Below are 26,233 nucleotides of genomic sequence, written 5' to 3'. Positions count from 1 at the left end.
AGAAATGAATAGACTCAGGACAGCACATGGAATTGGAAATTCAAATTATCATGTTATTTCAAATCCAGAAAGAAGCAGTTCCTGCAGAAAGAAGATGAGACAGGCCTGCTTCTGGAAAAGGTAGGGGGACTGCTTGCCGGCCTCTGGCTTCAAAGAGAAGGAAGCAAGGGATTGCCCTGCGTGGCTTTTCATCCCAGGAACGAGAGAGGACCCAGGGATCCCTGTGACCGCTCAAGGAGTCGGGCTGTGCTGCACCTGCTATAGCTGGGAGGATGCACGGTCCTCCCAGAGGTTTGGGGCTGTGGAGGGATATCAGCAGAGCCTGGCCTTCTGTGGGACAGCGGGGAAAGCGAGGCAGGCAGGGGTGAGGGAAAAGGGAATGATGGAGGAAAGCGGTGCCATCCTGAATGGATCAGGAAGAAGCGCCTCTCTGGAAAGAGGCCCCAAGGGAGGGAGACCCTGCCGCGCGCTCCTGGCGGGAGGGAGGAGGAGCAGAAGAGTCAGGGGCCTCAGCCACCCTTTTCCCTCGTGCGCTGCTGGGCTCTTGTTCCTGCACATACATCGCACAGCAGCCCCTGCATTTCCGTAACGTCATCTCTCTGCTGTGGCAAAAATCCCACGCCTAATTACACGAACCATCATTGTCTTTACCCTCTTCCTTCAAGTCACGGGGTGCTTTAGGGCCTTTGTGACCTGTGTCCAAAAGCAGTGTCTCCCAAATCCCTCCACAACATGCCTCTGCGTCTCTGCCCGCTCCCTTTACAACGTGTCAGGGGCTTCCTCCCTGGCTGTTATTCTAACAGGAGGGACCCGCTACTGTGACAGTGTCACCAGGCACTTTGGGGAAGAGAACAGAAGGGGCTGGGCATCAGCCATCACTGAGGGCCAAGGAACTAGGAGGTGGGACCTCCTGGAGCAGAGGAAGCTGAAAGACAAAAGCTGTCATCCAAACCATGGATGGGGCAGCTCAGGGTCCCCTCTGCCCCTGAGGAGAAGAGGGTGGGGATGGGGAAGAGGCAGGGCAGCTGCTTTTACTTACGGACTGGCTGCGTCTTGAATTCAGAGGCTGTGCTGATCTCCCCCAGCCCCTTGCCGTTGAGGGCCGCCAGCCGCACCGCGTACGTCGTCTCCGGCTTCAGGCCCACGATGGTGACAATGCCCTCCATGTTGGCTGTTGCGAGAATATGAGAAGGATCACAAAGGGTGGAAAGCCCATTAGTAAAATGGCGCAGCCGCTGTGGAACGCAGCATGGCAGGTCCTCAAGAAATTAAACATGGCATTTCCATGTGATCTACGTCTGGGTATATCACAAAAGAATTGAAAGCAGGAAGTGGAACAGATACTTGCCCACCCATGATCAGAGTAGCACTGTTCACAATTGCCAAAGAGAGGAAAAAACCCAAGTGTCCATTAATGGACGAGTGGACGCACACGGTGTGGTACTGATACAGTGGAGTTTCAGGCAGCTTTAACACGGAGCGAAACTCACTCGGACACGTGCTACAATGTAGGTGGACCTTGATGACATCAGGCTAAGTAAGCCGGACACAGAAGGACCTGTTCCACTCATCTGTAGTAGTTAGAATAGTCAACTACACAGAGACAGGAAGTAGAATGGTGGTTGCTGGGGCTGGAGGGAGGTGGGAATGGGGAGCTAGTGTTTAACGGGCACTGAGTTTAGGATTATGAAAAAGTTCTGGAGACGGATGGTGGGGATGGTTGCACAATAATGTGACGGTACCTAATGCCACTGAACTTGACACTTAAACATGGCTAAAATGGTAAATTTCACATTCCACATATTTCACAAAAATAGAATCAGAATGTTGATTATATTTGAATTAAATAATATATATTTATTATATATTTCAATTAAATTATATATATAAAATAAATAAATAAATAAATAAATAAATAAATAAATAAATAAATATATAAAGGGCAGGGGAGGGTGGAATCCAGCTTGTAGCAATGACCAAAAAAAGAAAACAAAGCCAGTTGGACTTTCACATGGGGTCGACTTGCCATAGAGCTGGTGTGAGGTTTCAGAGGGAAGTTAGCGAGGTAAAGAGATTGTTTTCTTCTGGCTCCAAAAGGACAGCCCAGAAACTCCTCAAGTTCCCCACCCCCCAAAAGCTGAAGGAGTGATGGAGGCTACCTGGTGAAATAAATTCTCAGTAAAAAGGGCTGGAAGGCAGCCACCCTTGTTACCACATACCGGACCGGGATTAAAACTTTCTACGGAAACAAAAAGTATTTCACTGGCGTATAAACCCCACAGGAAGAGTTACACATGGTTGTATACTCGGTCTTCAGGGCAAAATAGTCCAGGCTCCAAATCTTCAAACTGTAGGCATCCAAGGGTCATTTTTAAAATTTTAGTTTGGAAACCTATCACAGGATGAATTTAAGAGCAGACTTGTCTCTCTGGCAATTTGTTGTGTGCTTAATACCATCATTACAGGGCAGCCCCTGAGTACACCAAGCAAGATGGATGGGTGACGGCAGAGAAGCCCCAGCCCGGATCACCCACAGGTGCAGGGCAGGGGCGGTCTGGACTCATCCAGTTGTGCTTAGCACCTAAGTAGGGCTTCTGCTTGGAGCGTGCTTGAGACGGCCTCATCTTAGTGCGTCCTGAGAAGCAAGTTCTGACGTACCAGGGGACAGAAGGCCAACACTTCCAGAGGAGATGTGACCGTGCCCGAATTCCAGAGGGACAGGGATGGTGCTGCAGCAAAGGAACAAGGACGGATGGCAGGCTGTGGCATCTGGCTTCCTCAGCAGGTGAGAGCGATGTGCCATTCTACCCGGGTGTGCAGTCAGGGGCCCGGCACCAGGGGTGAGTGTCTGCCCAGCACCGAGAAACCCATCATTCTAAAGGAAACGCTGACTCTTCCCACTTACCCTCCTTGGCATCATACCACTTGAAATGCCACACTTCTTCGCCCACTGCTCTCCACTCGGCCTTGTATTTGAGGATGGGCACACCACCTGTGGCCTCTGGTTCATCAAACTGCACCTGCGCTGTGCTAGAGTACGGCTCCACCTGGTCGATGGACGGTGAAGATGGGGTGTCTGTGGGGAGGGCACATATGGAGACCCAGGTGAGCCCGATTAGGTCCAGGACGTGACTCCCAGTCACAAAGCATGTCTCTCGTTTGTACTCATTCTTGGGGATCTTGTCACCCATCTCCCGTTCCCCAGCCCGCCTCACCCTATCATTCCCTCCCAACATGCGCCGTGCCCACACCCTTGAACCTCCATAGGCTCCTTGCTTCCTGACCCTCTGTCTTTGGCTACCCTGGCCCTCTCTTCTTTTACTCTCTTAGCGTCACCGAAGGGCATGGACTAGGCCAGCAAAGATAAGGCTGGTACAGCCATCAGGGGTGCTCACCTGCTTGGACAAGGATGAATTCCAAAGACTCCTGTCCAATGCGGTTCACTGCAGTACAGTTGTAATTTCCGAAGTCATTTTCAGAGTCTGGGGTCACCTTTGGAAAGGAGGAACTTGTGGGTTACAAGTGTCCCACAGAATGGTCACTGACTCAGATCTTTGTTTACTGAATTAATTTGTAAGGAACAGAACAAGTAAAGCATGAACGATTAGCTCCAGCCCAGCCTTAAATCAGAGAGAATCGCCAAGGGGCTAGTGAGAGGCACGCTTGGCCTCCCAGGCTGTGACCTAGTCCCAGGGAGAGAGAGGGGAGCAGGGCTGAGACTCAGTTTCTTCTGTAGCGGATGGCTCCCCTGGTCAGGACACGTGGGAGAAGCAAGAGAGAAGATTTTAGCTGCAGAGGGCAGCCTATCCATAGTCAGATTGTGCCTTCTCCACCCTCCCCTGTCCCCGCCCCGACTCACCTCCAGGTAGCTGGCGGAGGGGGTGTTGTAGATCTTGATATTGCTGTAATTGGAGCTTGGCAGCAGCTGGCCATCCCGGAACCATGAAATTGTGGCGCTGGGGTAGGCAAATACCTCGCACGTAATGTTCACCTGGTTCCCCTCCCACGTGTAGACAGCCACAGGGCCCTGCAGCTTCGGGGCATCTGCAAGGAACAGCAATGCCCATCAGGAAGACCACCACCACCAAGGAGCCCCGTGCACCCTGTCTCCAGGCCCTGGCAGGGTATGTGTACCCTGAAGCAGACCCAGTGCCAGGACACGGTCAAGCCCAGGCTGGTGTAGCAGTCCTGGTTGCTGCGTGGGAAGACGGAAGCGCCTATGGGCTTGTAAGAAGCCTGGGGCGGTGGGAGGGACAACTTGGGGACAGAGGTCTGGAAGGGCCCAGGGCAGGGTGCAGCTCAGGTCCTGGCTACTGTCCTCCCCTTTCATCCTGACCCCACACGGCCCCCTCCCCTCGTTTTTCCAGTCACTGCTCACATTGCACTTCGAGGTACATGGACTGGGAGTCCTGGCCGATGGTGTTGCTGGCAGTACAGATGTATTCTCCGGCGTCTGTGTACTGGATGCTCTTCAGGGTCAGAGACGACACCCGGGCATGGCTGCGCACCACCATGTGCCCATCCAGAGTCTGCCAGGAGGGAAGGGAGAGCGTCAGAGTCCTAGGCAGGGCGGGGGGCGGGGCAGGAGACCGGGCCACCCCTCGTCTGGGACCAGTCTCACATCCTCTCCCCGAATCGTGCCAATGCCTAACTTTCACTTTAGGTACCTGGTAGTGTGGGAGGCTCTGGAGAGCACCACAGGAACCTGAGTGTATCCAAAATAGAAAATGGGACTCAAGTTTATGTCAAGCAGCCTGGACTCTGTGCCAAGGTTGGTTTGGGGCAAGGACAACCAAGGTTCCCCGCCGCCACCACCCGCCCCCCCAAGACAACCCTGTGTGGCATGTCTTAAATGGAAGTGAAAGTCCTGGCTAGCAGATACTCCAGCAGCAGCAGCAGCCTTGCTCCGTGGGATTCTGGGAAACCTGCACCCCTATGCTTTCCTCCCAGGAGTCTGCCCGTCTGCCAGTTCCACAGTGCAGGCATGCATAATGGGAAATCCGAATGTGCCAACTGCAAGAAATTATGCAAGAAACCTATATTTCTGCAGATGCCTCACTTTCCTGAATGCTTAAAAGTAAAATAATTTCATTCAAGAGAAAGTCTGACAACTCAATGATCAGGAGTTGGTGAGGGGTAGCTGGGTCTTCTCTCCAGGGACAGTGGCACAGAGTCTCAGGCAGATCTGGGATCCGTGACACCACACTCACCACCATTTTCTAGCCCCTAAGACCACAGTTGGCTTCCTGAGTCTCTGGAATTACAGTGACTGGTCAAAAAGGGAATAAGCATATGACCCCTAGGCAATGGGTACTGTAATATTTCCAAGGGGCTTTTGCCTTGACGCTCTAAAATGGTTGCTGGCCTAGTCTGGGCATGTTGCCCAAGTTCAAATCCTCAAGAAGGTTGGTAATCTGAAGAAGGAGTCTTGCTCCTCGTAGGCTGGGCTACACTCTTATCTCCAGCATATGCTATTCTGTGGAGATGGACAGGTGAGTGTTCTGCATGTGGCATCTGTCATCCATGGGGTTGAGCCTTTAGGGAATCGAACACCTGCTTCAGATTCTTTTGACATGCTGGTTTGGAAGCCTGGGACTCAGAACTGCAATGTCATACAGCAGCCAGTTTAGGCAGCTCAAAAGGAAGGTCCCATTGGCCTTGTGGGGCAGTCTCCACAGATCTGCCCATCACTAATGGACCTAATCCATCTCAGGCATTTAAGCCCCACTGAGGTTCTCATATCTGGAAGTTGGAATACCACTGCTGGCAAGGAGGCAGAGTGATGAACAAAATCATCACTGCCTACCTCTGCGAGGGCCACCCCACTCACAGAGGAGTGCCCAGATGCCCATAGCTCTCAACTCCACCTGAACCATAAGTCTGCCAGCCTAAGTGGTTGAGGAGATGCCACACATTAGTGAGAGATGACAACAGACAGATGTGGAGCACTTGGCTAGTAAGCCTTGAGACATCCGGTTTGCTCAAGATACTGGGTCCTCAGACCCCCATATCTTGTGGGCTGACAGGGTTGTCCCAATATTCCCGAGTGGTGACTCCCATGAGCCATATAAATTTTAACCCATCAGATCTAGTGTCATCGAAAACATGAAGCCACACCAGCAAGTATCTCTAAAGAGCTGACCTGATCTGCTTGTCACTTCTGTCTGTCCCCAAAAGAGCAGGACAAAGGCAGAAAGGATTTGAGGTCCACTCCCCCCTGCCCCGCCCCGCCCTTTTGGTTATATCAGTGAGAACACAGGTTCAGCTGCTAGTGATACCAGCCAGTGGCTGAGCAATGACTGTTTGTCATAGAGGCACAGCTTGTCCTGGGCCCAGCACCCACAAACATGGAAAACTGACCGGATCTTTGGGAAGTCAAGAGAATATTTCCACAATGGAAGAAATATTGCGGCAAAAGATGAAAAGAGAGTCGCGGAACTAAGAGTAGGACAGTAACAAATCACAATGAAACAGGGCATGAGCAGTCTTTACTCAGAATATTCTAGAAAAAGGTTGAAGAGAAGCTTGGGAAGTGGTTTCATTGACAGCTATACTCTTCCCCCCTTCTATGTGTTCTAAATTTCTCTGGAAAAATTTTCTCATTTAATGTTGTCAACAGACCAGCAGACAGCCCTCTACAGAGAATTCTTATTTTGCAGTGGCTCGCGACAGGATTGATGACGGGAATTTGCCAGATGCCCAGTTCTCCCTCCAAGGGGAAGCAGATAGACTCCAGTGCAATTAGACTGTTTCCCTCTGAAATGTTTGACTCTCACACAGGGACAAAGTCAGGGACTGCTACCCACAAGCCATCCAGACCAGGAGTCATGCTGATAAAGTCCAGGCTTGCAGAGGAAGCAGATGATCTCTGGCCAAGAAGGGAAAAACACCTGTGCCAAGAAAACCCTGTTTTGCAAAAACAGCATGAAGGGCCATCACAACTATTCTCATCAGAACGTTTTTGTGTCCCTTCTTCTAGGTAAAAGTGCTAATTCTCAGAGCTTACAGAACGAAACTGGCCATAACCCAGTAACCTTCTTTGGAGCTCATCTGGACTTATGGTCTTCATCTCTGAATGAGACAAACAGGAGGATATTCTGAGCCCCAGGGGTGGCACTCACTTGAAAGTCAATTATGTCCAAAGTGAGATACTCAAGATAAGGATACTTCTGGAAAACGGAAGTGAGTTGTCTGCTTTCCAGGGAGTAAACCTAGGACTTCCACTTATAAAAATAATTCTTTTAACCTCCCTTAACGCTCCCTGATAAATCTCACGTCCCCCTCCAGCCAGGTCTAAATCAGAATGACAGGGGAAGATGTAGAAGGTCAAATAGAATGAGATCTGTAGTTACTGAGGAGTGGCTGATAATTAACCCCTCTTCTCTCCTGTCCCCAATCCCAATGGGCCTGTGACTTTGGGGCAATAAAACAGCCAGGCTGGGACAGCACTAAGTGATCCCTGTGCCACAGGAGGGAGGCATTTCAGCGAGACAAGCACCTGACTATGGTCCCCCATGACATGGAAGAAGGTAGGAAACAAAGACAGCTTATTGTACACTGGGTTTGATCACGGCAGTGTGTTCATGTGTAGAAACTAGGATCAGTGCCCGGGGATGGGCAGTCAACTCTTGAATATTAAACAGCATTAAATATTTACAGCCACGATCTGAACACATGAGTTATGTGTTCCGAATAATTATCATTTCTGAAAACTAAGAGGGAAGAGTTACCTAATTAAAACACAGTGTATAGGATTGCCATATTCGACATTTGTAGTATTAAAATATCAAAGTTTCCTCTGGAGAAGAGACAAAAGCTATTTTTTAAAAAACATTTATGGATTCGATCCTTGAACCTCATCTAAAGTATACTAGTTTTTATTTTGCTATCTTTCACTTACACGAATCACTGAAACAAAGATAGGCCTGATTGTAACTAAGGTCTTGAGTGTGTAACATTAAAATCTAAAGATTAATATTTAGCTTTAGTTTTCAAACAAGGTCCCACATTACCCAAATGGAAGGAAGCAGTCAGAGAAATCTCAAAGGCTAAACGCTACTGACTTCTAAAACCATTTGTGCCAAATCATGCAAATCTAATAAATTTAATTCTCTATGAAAGTAACATAGGTATGCTTAGCAATTTGGGGAAACCAAGGAGAGATGTCATCTGCATTGCTGTGACATGAAATGGGATGTGATCATTTACCAGGACCGATCATTCTAGAATAAAGCGAGCAACAAGATGAGTTGAGCTGGAAAGGGCTGAGTGGGTTTTTAGACACTAACTCTGTGACTTTATGACCCAAAGCCACATCAACCAGGTGAGAGGCAAAAAAAAAAAAAAAAAAAAAAAAAAAAAAATCTCATCATTTCAAAATGCCTGGCCTGGGAATTGGAGCGATTTATTTCTGTAAGTATAATTACCTGGAGGTGATTTTACCAGCACCAGCAAGAGAATAAGATCCAATTTTAAGAAGTAATAAGGATTTGTTCATCCACTCCCAACACAGCTTGCTTGCTCATCCTAAGACACTATTGCCAAGTAACGTCTACCACTATTGACCTATTCTTTAATCTAACTAGATGACTAATTAGTTTAGCATGTCTGGTTATTAAACTGTAATGGCGAGTTAAACTGCGATGCTTTTGAAACTAAAGACTGGCTAGTGGTCAGGTAAGCTATACCTCCTGCTTCTCCGGTCGAGTCCACGAAGCCTGGAGAGAACAAGATATAAAACACAACAAGAAAGCAGTAAAATTTTACAACATGTTGCTTCAGAGAATTGATGTATCACACTGCATTCCGTGCACATGCAGCTTCTTTTCAACTCAGAACTTTTTCCAAGGCTCACTTTCAATGGTGTGTTTATTACCCAACTGAATTTAGGGTTTAGCTTCTGTTAAGCTTTCCCCACCCCCTTATGCACATTAAGATGTATAATTCAAAGGAGAAGGCTTTCCTAATCTTTGGTAGACATACACAGGGGTACCAGCAGACACAGCAGACTGCTCCTGTTCCAGAACATCTTGAATATTTCTCGTAGTTATTTCATGTCGCTATTAGTTCTGACTATAAAGTCTAGAGATACTCATAGAGTATGTTTCCTCCTTTGGATTCTATTAGACAGCTTATCACAAAAATACGAATGCCATTTTGTGCTCATGCATTTTATAATTCATTGCATGCATCCTATTAAAAATCACGTTTATATTTTCTAAAAAGGAACTAAAAAAGGAGCAGAGAGGTACATTAGGAGTGGTTAAGTATGAAGTGCTTAAAGTTGTTGATCAGGAAACTTCCAGGACACCAAATTCTGAGTGCTGTGGCAGGCTCCAGTCAGTTCTCAGGGGCAGAGGAATGCCTGGATGGCATGCAGGCTCAAGCGTGCACCATCGACATCAAACATGGCATTCACAGAGGAGGGAGTCAGCTCAGAAGCATAGGGGTTTGGGTGTCTTCCTACCCACGTCTGCATACTTTATATCTGGCACTTGGGGAACTCCTACACTTAGAGTTTTTCCGTTTTCATACTGGGTTTCAAAAACATCCTACCTGCAGTTGTTCTTTTTATTAAATGGCATGACTGCCTGGTTGTCCCTGATGTTCAGATGGAAAAAGGAGAGAACAGATACTAGAGACGAGGCAATGCAATCCAGGAAATGCAAATGGTTAGCAAACATTTAGTAGGAGTCCACTAAATGCAGAGAGCTTTTGTGAGAAATGAGGATGGAGAGGTTGGATTATGTCACGTGATGTTGGAATGAAGAAAAAAGTGAGGACAGAGGACCATGCACCATGTGTCGGTGTGCCAGCATGTCAAATGTGGCCGCCAATGAGAAGCTTGTCTGTCACATGCCAGGGCTGCATGAATCAAGACTTTTTTAAAGGGCTATCTCATATGGAGTTATTTGTTTTTCAAATCTGATCCTTCTTGTACCTCTCCCAAATCACTAGGGTTTTGTGTCGTTGAGAAGTAGTTGCTAGTAACACAATGCCTCCACTAGCCTGACCTCCTGCCTGTGTGCCCGATGGGAGTGGTAGGACATGCCTTGGCCCTGATAATTTGGTGATGGTGTGTAGTTCACTTTAAGACAATCTGATGTGCAAATATACACACATAAAACAAATTAGGATATGATTAGCCACGCTCCAGAAATTTTAAGTTCCAGGTCCTTTTAGTATTCACGTTTTATTACCTCACATACGAGTCTGCAGGAATATGTACAGTGAAGCATCCCTACACTTAGCCTAAAGTAGACCCTGCTATACCTCTGCCCACACCCTGAATATGCCAGACTCTAACTGCTTATCATAGGCACCTTTTCCAGTGTTTATACGTGGGCACCTGGTTTGCATTAATGAGGAATTCTCCCTGGTGACAGAAAGATCCAGTTTTCAGTGGATCCAGAATTTCAAAGGTCTCTCTTATTTGTGGGATTTGTGGGACACTCTGTCAGCTAAAGACTCGAGGTTCAGGAAGTTCCATTTTTTTCTACCTGTTCTGAACTCAACTCTTTGCCCCTCTTCTTTTCCTTAAATATTAAGGCTTCGTATACATTTCTTTACCAGTCATTTCAAAGGCATGTTCAAATAAGAGGTTCAAATACGCACACAGAGAACGTGTTGTGATAGTGACCGATTGTGCAAAGCATCACCCAGAGGTCTCGCTCAGTGTGTAAATGGTACCTCGAAGTTAGCCCCGCTCACTCACATACCTGGCAATATTTAAAATGAGTCTTGGTAGTATGAGCAATGAAATGATGTGGATGTGCAAACTTTCTTTGTACCTGCATTATCACAATGTCCTCCAGACACAGTGATCAAACTGACCCATTATGATGTTCAAATATGGTTTGTTTCAAGGTTTTTTTTTGTTTGTTTGTTTGTATTTGTTTGTTTGGGCCAACATAATGGAGACTAAGAAATGGATTAACTTTCAGACAGGTGATCTACCCTAACGGTCTTAATGACCCAAATGTAGCCTACCTGTTATCAGTTGTTGAGCAAAACCAACTCAACTAGCTGAAGCTTAGCAGACTGATAGTAATCAGTCTCGAAGGAGTGATTGGACTGAACCCAGAGATGCGATCAGATAGATTTTGACAATCAGGCTCAGTGTACTGGCTTTTGCTTGTTTCTCCCACCCCTTCTTTCTCTTCTTCTTCTTTTTTTAATGAAGAGGAACATTAGTTTTCCATTAGAAAGTTACTAACTCTGTGCCTATGGTTGAAAGCCTTTTCTCTCCTCTTCTCTTAAGAAGGGTAATACTAGACAACTTAACTGAACAATGAATCAAAAGACCAAGTTGCTGTAATTAGCTTATATTGTAACCAGTTTTATTAAAGAAATCATTGAGGGGCACCTGGGTGGCTCAGTTGGTTAAGCATCCAACTTCAGCTCAGGTCATGATCTCACAGTTTGTGAGTTCAAGCCCCATTGTGAGTTCGAGCCCCACATCAGGCTCTGTGCTGACAGCTTGTTCAGAGCCTGGAGCCTGCTTCGGGTTCTGTCTCCCTTTCTCTCTGCCCCTGCCCCACTCACACTCTGTCTCTGCCTCTCTCAATAAACATTCAAAAAAATTAAAAAAAAAAAGGAAATCATTGAACCTTCCACAAAAGTCCTCAAAATCATGAGGAGCACCATGATATTGGATGCTCTGCCTTCCAAGCCAGTGACCCAGAGGAAGGCCCTGGTAGCACTCTAAGGACTTTGCACTTGACCTTGTCCGAGTCAACATTTTTATCAGAGACTTAGACCAAGATATTTCAAGTTGGTGTCCATACAAGGTTGGAGCCAATAGCTAATACAGATACTGGATGACAGCTGCATGGGGAAGGCTACTGAACTGCTTGTGAAGGGCCTTGTGAAGGAAGTGCGGTCACCACTGAGTGTTAGACCTCATTACTTTAAAAAAACGTGAATAGAACAGGGGGGCCCATGAGGCTCAAAATGCCCTAGACCTACAGACCTTTAAGGACAGTTCTGATAAAAGCCAGACCTGCCTGGTTAGAAGGATGGACTGAAATGGTTCTCAAGCCAGAAAGAGCTTGTATGGGTGGCATTTTTGGTAATCGAGGTGATTAGAGGTGGCTACTGGCATGTAGAAGGAAGGGAGCTATTGGTACTGAGTTTCTGGCCATGCACAGGACCATCCCAGTGAAGGAAGTGCCTTCCCAAAGTGCCACTGATACCACTGAGAAACATGGGGTTGCAATAAACAAAACACAACTTTTAGCAGAAATAAATATAAAATTCTGCATTTTAGGCGAAGCAACCAATTGCATAAGAGCAGCATAAGGGGCTATGTGGCTTAAATGCTGTTCAGATAAAAAAGAGATGAGAATTTTAGTTGACCCCAAGCTCCACATGAGGCAACACAATGAGGAAACCGCTGCAGGGGCCAATGCAACTTTAACTGCATGGTGGTGTCCAGATCAAGGGAGTCAGAGCTGCACGGAAGACTGCATTAGTTACGCTAGGCACCATAAAACTTCAGGGGAGTGTCACTGGACTGGGACCACTGGGACCACTAGAAAGCACAAGGCGGGGAACCCATGACCCCAGAAACGGGCAAGACCACTGAGTGTGTTTAAGGGAAGAAGAGTGGAGAATCCAAGAGCCCTCACACAGGGCACTGAGTGGCAGAGGTGGGAAGACGGAGCGGAAGGGGCAAGGAAGCAGACCTTCCCGATCACCAGTGCTGGCCAGCTGTCTTGCAGAGGACGGTCGCCATCACCCTTCAGGGAGTGGCCATGGGGCTTTCTGGCAGATATGCTGGCAAGGGAGTGCCAGGTGAGACTAGACAACCTGGAATAGGGCCTGCCTTCCTGCCTTCTATGATTCCAGCATTTTGCGCGGTCTAATTCTCAGGAGACTTCCTGGCCTCCGTGGTTAGACACAAGTGGCTATTTTTATCTGCTTAGTGTATCAGCCTGATTGTAAAAAGCCAACTGTTTTCTCTCACTTCTATGCTGCAGTGACTCTAATCATCTTGGTACCTGATTGTATACGACGCACCTTCAGGTGGAGGAGAACATGACGGGCCGCTGCCAGGTTAAAGTGAAATTTATTACCTGGAGTCCAACCGGCACCTGTAATAGGCCATCTTCGTTCTATTAATTACTAGCTATCCCCAGTGTAGGACACAGAGCAAGCCTCTTTGATGTCAATATATAGCTGATAGAAATGGCAACTTTTATATGCAGGGGTTCATTTAGGCAAGTGTGTTAATCTGGTGTCATCTCACGGGCTGGTCTGGAGGACTTGTTCTAATATCGATTCACTCATGCTCCAGTAATGTCACGTCAAGTAGACTTGAAGACAGTCTGTATGTAGTAAAAGGAACCACAATGCAATATATGTGGCTGGCCTTCCATAATTATCTCAGGTTGACACCAGCGATCTACACTGATAACTGAATTATACAGTACCTACTTGGCCTGAGATGGTCTCTGTTGGATACCTTTGGTTTCACTACTTAGTAAGTATGAGTGTGTGTTAGTGCCTGGTTATTTGTTCTCTTTCTGTAAAAATGAATTCACAGATAGAAGGCAGAAGTGACCACCTATGAAAGAACTTAGGGTAGACACAAATCTTAATGGCCCTTCTGGTATAGCTTAGATGTTGAGCTATTCCTAGAAAAGACATTGAATTTAAAAGCATCATTCATCTGGGATAGATATTATTTCTGTCCTTTACTGTAGGTCAACGATATACACTGGTTCATTCTGGACAAATCTACTCACAAGCCTGATAGAGAAAAATCTGGTGAGCAGCAGCCCTGTGGTTTAAGCCCTGAAATGTACATTCAATCCATGTAACACACACGATGGGAGCTGAAATCTGAGCTTAGGGTTTAATTCCAATGTTGATAAAGAAAGTATCCAAGTAAACACCACATTTCCTAATCCGGTTGGTTTTCACAATATCGAACAGCATATGTGAGTCTCAAAAATACTTAGCAGTTCCTTGAGTTTTTGTTAAGTGGAATTCAACTGTGGAGGTAAAACTTGCAAAAAAAATAATGGGCTTTTTGGGACAGCAATTTCTATTCCTTTTGATTTAGTTTGCTTTCTATTAACAGGGCAGAAATCAGATCCTCAAATGCAAATCCCAAACGTGGCTCTGGCATTTCACACTATCTCTTTTTGACTTTATTTTAGTTTACCCTCTCTAGGGATTTCCTTTAGGCAGGCAGAAGAGTGAAGATCTATCATTTTTGACATTCAGGTCAATAAGCAATCCATTATAAATGTTCTTTAAGGCTAAGGCCATTATTCCTGAATAGGTGACAAAATTTTGGCCAACTAAAATGAAGCCCATTACTAGAGGGTATATGAGAGGAGACTGGAGACGTGCCATAAGAGGGTTTAAGTTGCTCTGAAACCAAGCTGTTTCTTCCTCCTGCTTTTGGCCCACTCAGCAGCAAAGGGCCGCAATGACGTAAGGTTATCTAAATTTTTATATGTTGTCAATAATAAAGATAGCTTTCCGGGGGCCTATAAATCTACACGCTTTAAAGCTAAATTTTCCCAGTCATTTCAATTTACCAAGAAGGTCGCTGCCATGTGCTTAAACTCCCAGTGAATGTACTGTAGAACCCAGTGGAATAATCATCATGTAGAAACTGCTAATTATTTTTGCCTTCAGAACAAAATGATATCCAAATGTGACCGAAAATACAGGCAGACACAAAGGCAACCAAGCTTTTGTGCGTATAGTGCATGTACAGCATGAGTCTACAAAACACAAGGAAAAGAATTAATAGGGCTCATTCTGATCCCCGCTATTTCTGGGCGACACTTCCCTGGTTGCCCCCTGTGATGATGGTAGGAACAGCTGGGGCACCAGGATCTTGGCTTTTCCTCGCACCTCATAGCTCCATAATCCAAAATCACTACCCCCTTCCTCCCCAGAACGTCTAACTTGACCATGCCCACTAATATCACAACCCTGCAAATCTTTGCAAGAAACTGTGGTCCTTCCACTGTAAGGGGACACTGGTGAGGCCACAGCCAGGCAGGCTGGAGGACGGAGGCCACAGGACCTGGCATGGCCTCTGGTGCCTGCATCCTATCTTTGGGCTCATCGAAGAGAACGGGGCATTGGCAGACACAATCTGCTTGGAGCCTGCATCCCATGGCCCTGAAACTCTTGGGGGACATCATACCTTTTCTTCGCTGCTGATGTTTCGGGTAGAAGTTCTCCAGGTGATAGAGGGAATGGGGTCTCCTGAGGCTTCACAGGTAAGAGTGACTTGTTCCTCTAGTTCCATGGCAGTCTGGTTCTCCACATAAGTGATTTTGGGTTTTGCTGAAAAGACAAGACATGTTAATGAGTCTATCTGATCTTTCAGCTTTCTGGGTTTAAGTTACAACATGCACCCATTCAACGAAGGTTATGTGCTTACTAGGTGTTAAGAACCTATTCTAGGTGTTGTAGGAGATAAAGAATGGAATCCTCAAGGAGTGTGCAAATGGGCATACAACAACATTGATGTGACAGCCAGAGAAATAAGATCCCATAGAGTAAGAGTGCTAAGGGCAGTGGGTGGAGAAGGTGCGGGGCAGAGGAAGATCGCTCCTCTGCTGGAACCTTCATGAGGGGAAAGAGTCCCGGCTGGGCCATGAGACTTTCAACACATGGAACTTTGGGACAGAGACAGTCATTCCAAGTGTAGAAACCTGCTTGACTGAAAGCAAAGAAGCGAGGACATGGGAAGAGGGCAGTGTGGCAGGAGCTGGTGTTTGTACATCACGGCAGGGGGAGGCGATGCTGGGCCCAGGCACAGAGATCATGACTGCCTGGCTAAAACACTTGCTTTGAATGATCTTGGGTGGCTGATGGAGGCCCACTGGCGGTGTTTGATGAGAGGAATGAAATGGCCATTTGTACTTTAAGAAGGTTAATCTAGAAAAACTCAAGATGATTTAGAATGGAGGAAACCTTGAGGTGGAAAACCAATTTGGAAGCTCTGGCCGTGCCCCAGATGTGGCTTAATACAGTCCCGAACTGGGTGGTCTGGGGTGGGGGACAGATGGGGAAGGTCAGCTTTGAGAGAGGTACTTACAGCAGGTTTCGCAGGAAGTGCCAAGGGAACAGAGGGCAGAGGAGGCATGGCAAGACACGAAAGAGGGGATGAGAAGGTGCTGATATGACTCTGCGCGTCTTGCTGGAGGGGGGAGTTGGGTTCGCATTGACTCCAGGAAGGAAATATGGCGAGTGATGGGTTAGGGGCTGTGGGGTGGGCTGGGATGGGAAGGAGATGAGATGGGTTCATTTTCCAAATGTTTTGGGTAATGCAAGAAAACACAAGGATTCGAAAGCTGAGTTAAATGTTAAAACATTAGAGAAAATTGACTTTTCCTGATTTAAAACAATTATACTCTGAAATTGCTAAACCTTCCATGGAAGAGAAAAGATAACACTACACAAATGGAACTTATTTCACTAATGGAGGAGAAAGACCAGGCTAGATATACAAACAAAAGAGAAATAAATCAAATTTATGGATAATTTTGGAAAGAACTGCATTTCCTTTACATTCACATTCATACGGTACCCCCAAGTAGGTTAATGAACTACTGCCTATATACATCCTACAAGTTGAGGCGCTCGATTTTGCTTTAATACAGAGAAAGCATTGGCAAGGCTGTGCATTTTCTGTAGCAAATATCTGCTTCTATATAAAACTACCTCTATAGATCAAATATTCTGCCACAGTTAATCTGTACTAACCAGCCTGCTTGGCAAATCCTTTTTTCATGGCAAGCACATAGGCACATCTCAATCCAATGTGGCCAAATGATCACAAATTGGAATTGATGGAGTCCAGTTGAGTGAGGTTTTCCCCTTGGAAGGCTTTGTGTCTATCTTGATAAATAGGATTTTCCAGGTGGTCACAACTCATATCGAATGGACCAAGTGTTAAGTGTAGCTGGACAGGAGATTTTACAAAGATAAAAGCTGAATTTCTACCCTGTTAAAATCACAGATTGAAGAGTGTTAAAAAATAAATAAAATTCAGCCTAACGACTGAATTCACTGAACTGGACAGTCGTTCTGAGGTCTGGAGGCAGTATAGGAAGGCTGAATTTTGGCTTCTTGAAAGCTCGATGGATGTTGTGACCTAGATGGTGTTTGCTGGCCTTCTTCTGACCCCCTGAACTTTGTCCTGGCAGCAAAAGGCTAACAGAAGACAGACAAGGTATAGTTAACATCTATTAATGTTTGGTTTGGTGGGTTACAAAAGGCCCACTGTATACATCTTTAGAAAAAAGGAAAGTGTATTCTTACTAAAAATATTATTAACAATAGCTAATTTCAGATGGTCTACAGAGGGCTGTTGGGAAGGAAGGCAAGCTTTTCACTGATGACTTAACCTCTCTGCACTACAGAAGCAAGGCTCTTGTGAGAAGTAATTGAAGGCTTAGAATATTGCCTTGGAGATAGGATACCAATATAATTTCCTGTCCAAATCAGGACACCCTTGAGTGGGAGAAGGGGTTCTCTACATAATTACCTTGGGACAGTGGGCATCATCAGGCCAACGGGGACAGATGCAGGGTCATTTCCCTCTGCACCCCAGGATCTACAGGAACAGCTCCAGATTTTATCTTCAGATGGTACTTGTACCATCTTAATTAATGTCTTTTGTGGGCCCTTGACTTTGGAGCCCCATTTTATATTCCACCTGCTGCTATGGGAGTTAATGCCTCAGACTGTCCCATTATACATCTCCCCATGGACCTTCTTGTGAGAACACCTGTCCTTGGGAGTTTTCCAAGCACACTGGCTCTCCTCTTCCAGCATGCCCATGGCTCTGCACCGCACCACTAAGGAGTGGTCTTGTCTATTCCCACTCCAATCCGGACTCCTACATCCCCAGCCCAAGGAGGGTTCTGGGGCCCTGCTTGTCTGAACAGAGAGGCTGGGCATGACCAGGCGCACCTTCCTTCAGGCTTTATACTGTGTGGTAACTCCCAAGGGCTGTTTTGGTCCTAAGGGGTCAGTGAAGCAAACCCACTGGTGAACTGGCCTCAGCCCACAGCAGCATGAGGCCTCAAGAGCATTCATGCGAGCATAATAGGAATATGAGGAGACAAAAATACTTTTTTAGAAGGGCCCATGGGGAGAAAAGCAATGGAAATTCACTGCCAAATTTAAAGACAGGTAGGATGTAACTACTTAGTAAAAAGAGTTTCTGGCTGATAACTAGGGCAAGGCATGCTAGAACGTGCCCCCTTCTTAGGAAAAAATGATGTCAGTAAGGTACAATTACGGCAGTGTCTAATTTAGATATGCTCCATACATACTAATTGCCTTCCCTTCTGGAATCAGGGGAGTTCTGCGAGCTTCTCTACTGTCTAAGCTGCTGGTTTCTTTGCTCTTCTGCCCCACTGCTGCCGACTCTGCTGCCAATGGGGAGCCTGTTCCCTCATTTCTCTCCTTAGTGCTGGTCCCATGGCAAATCAAGGGGAAGGAGAGGGATGGAGGAAAGAAGGATGGAGCCCTAAGTAGCCACCCCCCCACCTTGGCCTTACTACCAATCCCCTAAACCAAGGGAGGCCAAAGGAGGCAGAAGAGGAGGTTAAGAATGTGAAATGGAGAGGGGAAGGGGTGTGTGCATGAGGCACCAGGTTACTCCAAAGAGGCAATGCAAACCCTCCCCTGGATATCATAGAGGAGGACTCCCATTTCGGATGGGGGCTGGGTGAGACACGGTCCCTAGGAGCCGGTGATTTGCTTACCTGTCTCTGCAGTCTGGCCATTTCTCCTCTATTTACTCTTCTGGACTAACATATGTTCTCCCAGTGCGATCTCAGGGAAGAAACTGTGTGTGTGTGTGTGTGTGTGTGTGTGTGTGTGTGTGTGTGTGGCACAGGACGAGAGATGCGTGGTGGGAGAGGCGGGCAGAATGACAAATGGTGCCTCGCCTCAGTTCCTGCATCCTACATTCCCTGCCTCGTTACCTCCTTCCCCAGACCTCCAGCTCTTTCCTCTACATTGGCCCCACGAGGCTCCTGACTTACTACCCACGCCTCCTTCCCAGGGCAGCTCCCCGCAGCAGAGAGGCCTGGAAGAGAAGCCAAGCTCTGCTCCTGACCAGCCAAGTTAGAAGGGAGTGTACTTCTACAGAGAAACAATGTTGCCCATGGTGAGCAAGGCAGAGCAGCACTAACTTCGGCATTCCCAGTCATTCCATCTGCAATTCAGAGGCAGTATGTGTTGAGTTGAGTTTCACACAGTAGTAACTCCCACTGTCAGGGAAGGGACCTCAAAGCCAACTGCCTGGGTTTGAATCCTGGCTCCTTGGGTAGGTCACTCAATTCTCTGTGCTCAGTTTTCTCATTGGTAAAGTAAGGACAATAATGAGATCTACCTCACAGGGTTGTGCTGAGCAGTAAGAGTCAGTTTACAGACACAACTTCACACAGTGCTTGACAAACTACAAGCACTTGCTTCGTGTTGGGTGTTATTACTACCTCCTGGGGCTAATATCTAAGAATTTCCCAAGACAAGTGATGGGTACACATTCCTGGACTCCTCCCCCTGCCATATACAATGTGCTTCATTCACATAAACTGCTATTCCTTCATTTATGCAAATTCTGGCACCTAAGATCTGCTAGGCACTGTCCTGGCAGCTGGGGGTTCAGAGTCCCCATCTACAAGGAGCTCACATTCAACGTAACATGAGTCCTTCCTGCCTCTGTGCCTGTGTGTGTGTGGCCTGAGGTCCTTGCCCAAGCCCCCTCCCTGCTTCACCCTGGAAGCCCTTGCTTGTGAAATAGCACACCATTTGTGAAAATCTCTCTGACTTCTGTCCCACAGGACCACACATCCTCTTTTTCTATGAAACACCATGCACATCACCATTATGAAGTCCTTACAATGGACTGTCATTTAAAAATACCAGTGTTGGGAATATCCAATGGAAAAAAGACAGTATCTTTAACAAATGGTGCTTGGAGAGGTGGACAGCAACACGCAGAAGAATGAAACTAGACCACTTTCTTAGACCATTCACGAAAATAAACTCAAAATGGATAAAGGACCTGAATGTGAGACAGGAAACCATCAAAACACTAGAGGAAAAAGCAGGAAAAGACCTCTCTGACCTCAGCCGCAGCAATTTCTTACTTGACACATCCCCAAAGGCAAGGGAATTAAAAGCAAAAATGAACTATTGGGACCTCATGAAGATAAAAAGCTTCTGCACAGCAAAGGAAACAATCAACAAAACTAAAAGGCAACCAACGGAATGGGAAAAGATATTTGCAAATGACATATCGGACAAAGGGCTAGTATCCAAAATCTATAAAGAGCTCACCAAACTCCACACCCGAAAAACAAATAATCCAATGAAGAAATGGGCAGAAAACATGAATAGACACTTCTCTAAAGAAGACATCCAGATGGCCAACAGGCACATGAAAAGATGCTCAACGTCCCTCCTCATCAGGGAAATACAAATCAAAACCACACTCAGATATCACCTCATGCCAGTCAGAGTGGCCAAAATGAACAAATCAGGAGACTATAGATGCTGGAGAGGGAACTCTCTTGCACTGTTGGTGGGAATGCAAACTGGTGCAGCCGCTCTGGAAAACAGTGTGGAGGTTCCTCAAAAAATTAAAAATAGATCTACCCTATGACCCAGGAGTAGCACTGCTAGGAATTTACCCAAGGGATACAGGAGTACTGATGCATAGGGGCACTTGTACCCCAATGTTTATAGCAGCACTCACAACAACAGCCAAATTGTGGAAAGAGCCTAAATGTCCATCAACTGATGAATGGATAAAGAAATTGTGGTTTATATACACAATGGAGTACTACGTGGCAATGAGAAAGAATGAAATCTGGCCTTTTGTAGCAACGTGGATGGAACTGGAGAGTGTGATGCTAAGTGAAATAAGTCATACAGAGAAAGACAGATACCATATGGTTTCACTCTTATGTGGATCCTGAGAAACTTAACAGAAACCCATGGGGGAGGGGAAGGAAAAAAAATGAGGTTAGAGTGGGAGAGAGCCAAAGCAGAAGAGACTCTTAAAAACTGAGAACAAACTGAGGGTTGATGGGGGGGGGGGGTGGGAGGGAGGGAAGAGTAGGTGATGGGCATTGAAGAGGGCATCTTTTGGGATGAGCACTGAGTGTTGTATGGAAACCAATTTGACAATAAATTTCATATATTAAAAAAAAAATAAAATTCAAAAAAAAAAAAGAAAAAAAATATCAGTGTTGGTCATCAGTGTGAGTCCATGAGCCCATTGATAAAGACACAGAGCACGTTATTCATCCTCATAACCTTGGCAATGGCTAGGCCTATAGCAGACGCTCAAATGTTGTTGGCCGGCACTATTATAGTTTATATGCTTATGTGTTCCTCTCCCTCCTCGTGTCTCTCAGAGGGACATCAGACTTGTCTCTGTTGCCCCTCTATCCAGCAGCACTGACGTTCAGTAAATATTTGTTAAATGAAGGAATACATCAACAAAGGCGTCTGTCTTTATACCATGGAAAGACTTGAAATGAGAATAACTGGGGAAGAGAATTAGAGAAAAAAACTATCAAGAATATTTTCCAAGACCATTATTAGCTTTCACTCTCCAGTATATCCGGTTGATATGAACCAAACTGATCACCTATTTCTAAGCCCAATTGTCATTAATAGATAGAGAGGATTCACCTGTGATTAGCAGGTCTGATTGAAGACAAGCACTTGATGTTTCAAAGCTCTTTGTTTACAAACATGGATTGGTTCTCTCGATCAGGCTAAACAAGTGGGTCCCAGGCAGGTTCCCTGGGCCCACACAGTAGCGACCTGGGAGACGCATGAACCAGAGCTGCCTATCTGGCATCTAGCAGCACCATCTACAGTGGACCAAAAACATGAGCAGTGTTGACAGCCACTGGGCTAAGCCTTTCTCTGCCACACATTCTTTTTCCAAGGTCAGGTCAAAACACATTTCAGCTCTAAATGAATGGAAGCTAACTGAGTTTATGAAGACAGAGAGAGGAGAGATGTAGGGATGCTTCTCATGACTTTGATGGCACTGTTTCACACAGGCCAGGGAAAGAAACAAGGAGACACAGGCGGTCAGCCTGGGGATCACTGATATCACCAAGGGCCTTCACAAGCCCGGCACTGCTTGCAGTGGCAGAGATAGAGCAGGAGGGGAAAAGAAGAGCTGGCACTCTACCATCTTGGAGTTTACAGCCTCAGTGGAGGTACGACTCAACCCCCAAAGCAAAGACGTAAATGAGACGAGTTTAGGTTTGAGAAGTGTGGTGAAGAAGGTACAGTAAGATCAACAGAAGGGCTCGATGGAGGTGGGGGGGGGTGTTGGTGGTGTGTCAGCCAAGGCAGTGCAGGAAGGATTCATCGAGAAGGTGGGTTGAGCTGAGATCTGAACGGTGCAGGAGAAGAAGGAGGCTCAGAGTAGATCTGGGGAAATGACACTCCAAGCAGAAGGAATATTGAGGGCAATGGCCCTAAGACAAGGAACAAGCTTGGTGTGTCTGAGCCGCAGAAGGAGGGCCTGAGGGGTTGGAGAGTGAGGAGCAAAGTGCAGGAAAGGTGAGGCTGCCCAGGAAGGCAGGGGCCGGCTCAGGTTTGGTCTGGTTTCATTCATTCATAACGGGAAGCCATGGGAGAATTTTAAAGGAAGGAATGGCGCTTGAGGCCGTTCTGGCTGCTGTGGGAGGGGCTGAAAGGGAGCACTGGTGGGGTGTGGGGGACCAGCTGGGAGCCTGTCTCACTGACCAGGGGAGGAGGCGGATGGCATGGAGTCGGGCTCAGGAGGGGCAGCTGGCAGACGCGGTTGCACTTGGAACAGATTCCGAGGCAGAGTGGACAGGGCCTTGCTGATGGACTGAGCGTGCAGGGTCAGAGGAAGCGTGGCAGGGCAATGACCTTGACCCCAACTGTCCTTACCAAAGACTTTGAGGTGGATGGATGCATCCTGCTCTCCAGCCTTGTTCTCGGCGATGCACACGTACTCGGCCTCGTCGTTCTTATCCACCTTCCTGATGGTCAGCTCAGAACTGTCATCGCTGAAGACGTATTTGTCATCTTCTTCATTCTCTATCTGTTCCCCGTCCCTAATTGGTACAGAAATGCAAAGTACCATGATTTTGACCACAGAGGTATGATGTTTATTTTTAATCAGTTTCCATAAAATGCAGATCGAGCCCATGGGGAAGACTCGGTCTTCACATACAGTCAACACACCAAACTGTACTTCCACATATGCCTTAGATTCCTCCACCCAAACCTCTGTTTCTGTCCAAGGGCTTACAAACTGCACCTACAAACATTCCAAAGAGGGCCTCCAAGGCCATGCCCTCTGGTTCTGTCCCACAAACGGAAAACGAAGGGATCTGACACACAAGGCAAGAGAAGCTTGCAGAAAAGGATCCATCCTACACCGGAGCGGATATTCCCAAGCAGCCCAAACCCATTCCACTGAAACGCCAGCATGGAGCAGGCTCTGTGGCGGTGCCTTCTCCACTAGTCCCTGATAAAAGGCACGAGCCGGTCTCTTACTTTGTCCAGCTCATGGTGGGCTCTGGGAAGCCTTCAGCATCGCATATCAGGGTGACGGACTGGCCGAGGTTGGCGGTGGCATTCACTATGCTCTGCCTGGCCTGGACGGTGGGTGGCACTGAAGGAAAGAAGAACTGTCAGGGGTGGCTGTGAAAACCCGGAGGGACCCAGTGGCCTAGAGAAGAGGCACATCCGGGGGACCTCAGGTCGGAGGGTCACAGCCTAGAGGTCGAGTCCCGGGCAGCTGCAGGGCTAGTGTGAGGGATCTAAATTCAGACGTGTACAAAATAATTACTCTAAACGGAATAAATAAGGCACCCACAAGCATGCGTGTTTTTCAACAATACAGAATGTCATTATATGTATAGCAACGTATAATACTGTTTTCCAACAATACAGCTTTAGAAGCTACATTAATATGTTTTATTCATTTAAAAATAGTATTCGACTTAAGAAATAGTATTCAACTTATACTAGCTATTTATCATTATATATTTTCTTAGTCAATGCGTATTAAACTAACAACTACCATGGTAAGTGGAACCTTATGTCCAAAAGGTGGCTCTTGATACTGGAAAAAGTCGGAAAAGCCTGTTCTCAGTGGCTAAATGGTTAATATACCAATTCAAAATGCATCAGCTTACCGAGTGACATTTCTCTGGGATTGTCATAAACAACCGTGCGCACAAACTGTTTCTACCAAAAGGACCGGGAGGGGGAGAATTTGGCAAAAAATATATATCAACAGCCAAAACAATTCGACCACGATTTACTTATTTTCTTAGTACTGACATTATAATTTCCTGTAAACATCTTGTAAATGTCAGATCAATTCCACGGGTGTGTTTATGTGACACTGCAAATTAAAATTAATAAGCCCGTGGCCCAGGATTCTGACTATTCTGAGGACTGAATTGATTATACTATTTTCTTTGAACTTTGAGCCAGAGGACTAACCTCATGATTACAGTAGCATCAAGGACAATGAAGGATGAATAAGAATTTATCGGTAAGCATGGGGAAAGTTTCCAGTTCCGTAAGACAATGAAGGACATTCAAGAGTTGCACTAGAAGTTCTCGGAGTTGAGGGAGACCCAAAAGACAAGTGTATTAAGGAAAAAACAAAACAAACCAGAGGCTATGTAAGGAGGAGGGATTCAGCTGAGATGGATATGTGAGTCAGGACAGGATTTATTTAATAGACCAAAGAGGAAATTACAGAGGATGATTTGGGGGAACCAGGTTGCAGTAATGGAGAGAGCAGGAAGAACGGATCTCCTCACCATTCACAATGACCTGAATGTCCTTGAAGTTGATCTCCCCCCGTGCCAGGATCCTGCCCTCGCAGCGATAAGTGCCCTCATCTGTTTTCTTGATGCCCCGGATCTGCAGGTAGTTGTTGGACAGGACTATGAATCGGACTAGAAGAGACAAGAGGCGGGTTCATCCAAGGATCAGTCAGAGATCTCAGGTATCTGCAGGCAGGTCACAGAGCCTTTCCTCTTTCCTAGCTGCAATCTTACAGGTGGGGCTTTAAGCTGAAATATAGGAATATGTTCTTGGCTCTGACATATGGCCAAGAGCAAAAGTCTACTGGAAATTTGTTTTTCTCTTTGGAGAGAAAGTCAAGTGCCTGAATGGACAAGCTACAGACACACACCCATTCAGAACCTGGAAAGTGCATGTGGTTGGGGGACACTGGCATCTGAGTCTGGGCTGTAATGCTTCAGAAGCTGGCTGAGGTGGAAACCCTAGGGGACTTGGGGAGCTTGTGGGGAAAGGCAGCTGCCAGGGAATTCAGGCCTCACCGTCTTTTTTCAGGATGACATCCCGGCCTTTGTGTTTCCAGATGATGGTTGGGGGGAGGGAGCTGACCACATCACACACGATCACGGCATCTTCCCCCTCCCTGAACTCCTGTGGGGTTGGTGCATTCTTGAACATGAGCTTCTCTGGAAAATGAGCGAGAGAAGAGTGAGGGGAAACAGCTGATCCTCCCATGCAGACGGCTTTACGCTAGAGCCATACTGCTTGGGTTGAGTTGTGGGCAACTCTCAATCCATATACCCAGTTGCACAGGACAGGGTCCCACCCCATATGTAGCCAAGACACCAGGCAAAGCAGCTGGTATAATCAGGGGAATATGGCATCAATGTTTGGCAATCAATGCCTGTTCACTGAGCGCTGAATTTATCATACTTTGTGTAGAAAAGGGTCTATGGAGGGAAACAAGAGTCTTTCCCAAGTGTTCCTTGCCATGTGGGGTAGTGCCAATGAAACACAAAGCACAGGTGGAATGAACTGGTAGAACACCTAGTCTACAATGATTGGTCATTAGTCCTTTCTCTGTCTCCCACTCTGTCTGACACCCCAAACTCAGCCTTCCTAGAGCAGGGAGGATTCTGAAGAACTGAAGAAAGGCAGGCTTAATGGCAGTAAATACTCCGGCAATCAATACTTTCCATTAGCTGTCACCCACCATTATACTGGCCAACGAGTATATGCATGATAACAAGGTAATGAGATGCCACCTCCAGACCTGGTTTCAATGACAATGGGAACTGCCAGCTCTGAGCGGCCCAGAGTGTTCAGATAATGATCCCCCACACCCCACCGAGCCTCTGGACTCCATTAGCAGCAGGGGAGAGTGAAATAAGAGGGAAAACCTGAATTGTAC

At 46.6% G+C, this 26,233-nt stretch overlaps 1 protein-coding gene across 13 annotated transcripts in view; it reads right to left on the bottom strand.

The window, feature by feature from the left end:
* NCAM1 (neural cell adhesion molecule 1) overlaps positions 1–26,233 on the bottom strand; it is a 312,873-nt gene that overhangs the window by 38,643 nt on the left and 247,997 nt on the right. For 7 of the 13 annotated variants that reach the window (XM_045482822.1, XM_045482823.1, XM_045482828.1 and 4 more), the window contains exons 4-14: positions 25,365–25,508; positions 24,840–24,977; positions 23,557–23,674; positions 22,945–23,111; positions 15,173–15,315; positions 8,688–8,717; positions 4,379–4,529; positions 3,860–4,044; positions 3,396–3,492; positions 2,906–3,076; positions 1,040–1,171 (exon numbers count right to left, since the gene is read on the bottom strand). In XM_045482822.1, coding sequence (XP_045338778.1) covers positions 1,040–1,171; positions 2,906–3,076; positions 3,396–3,492; positions 3,860–4,044; positions 4,379–4,529; positions 8,688–8,717; positions 15,173–15,315; positions 22,945–23,111; positions 23,557–23,674; positions 24,840–24,977; positions 25,365–25,508 — 1,476 coding nt within the window. The remainder of the gene's footprint in view (positions 1–1,039; positions 1,172–2,905; positions 3,077–3,395; positions 3,493–3,859; positions 4,045–4,378; positions 4,530–8,687; positions 8,718–15,172; positions 15,316–22,944; positions 23,112–23,556; positions 23,675–24,839; positions 24,978–25,364; positions 25,509–26,233) is intronic. The other 6 variants (XM_045482821.1, XM_045482831.1, XM_045482826.1 and 3 more) reach the window with 1 other exon arrangement.

The sequence above is a fragment of the Leopardus geoffroyi genome, chromosome D1 (assembly GCF_018350155.1).
Source record: "Leopardus geoffroyi isolate Oge1 chromosome D1, O.geoffroyi_Oge1_pat1.0, whole genome shotgun sequence".
Lineage (NCBI taxonomy): Eukaryota > Metazoa > Chordata > Mammalia > Carnivora > Felidae > Leopardus > Leopardus geoffroyi.
This window is presented reverse-complemented; position numbering and strand designations above follow the sequence as displayed.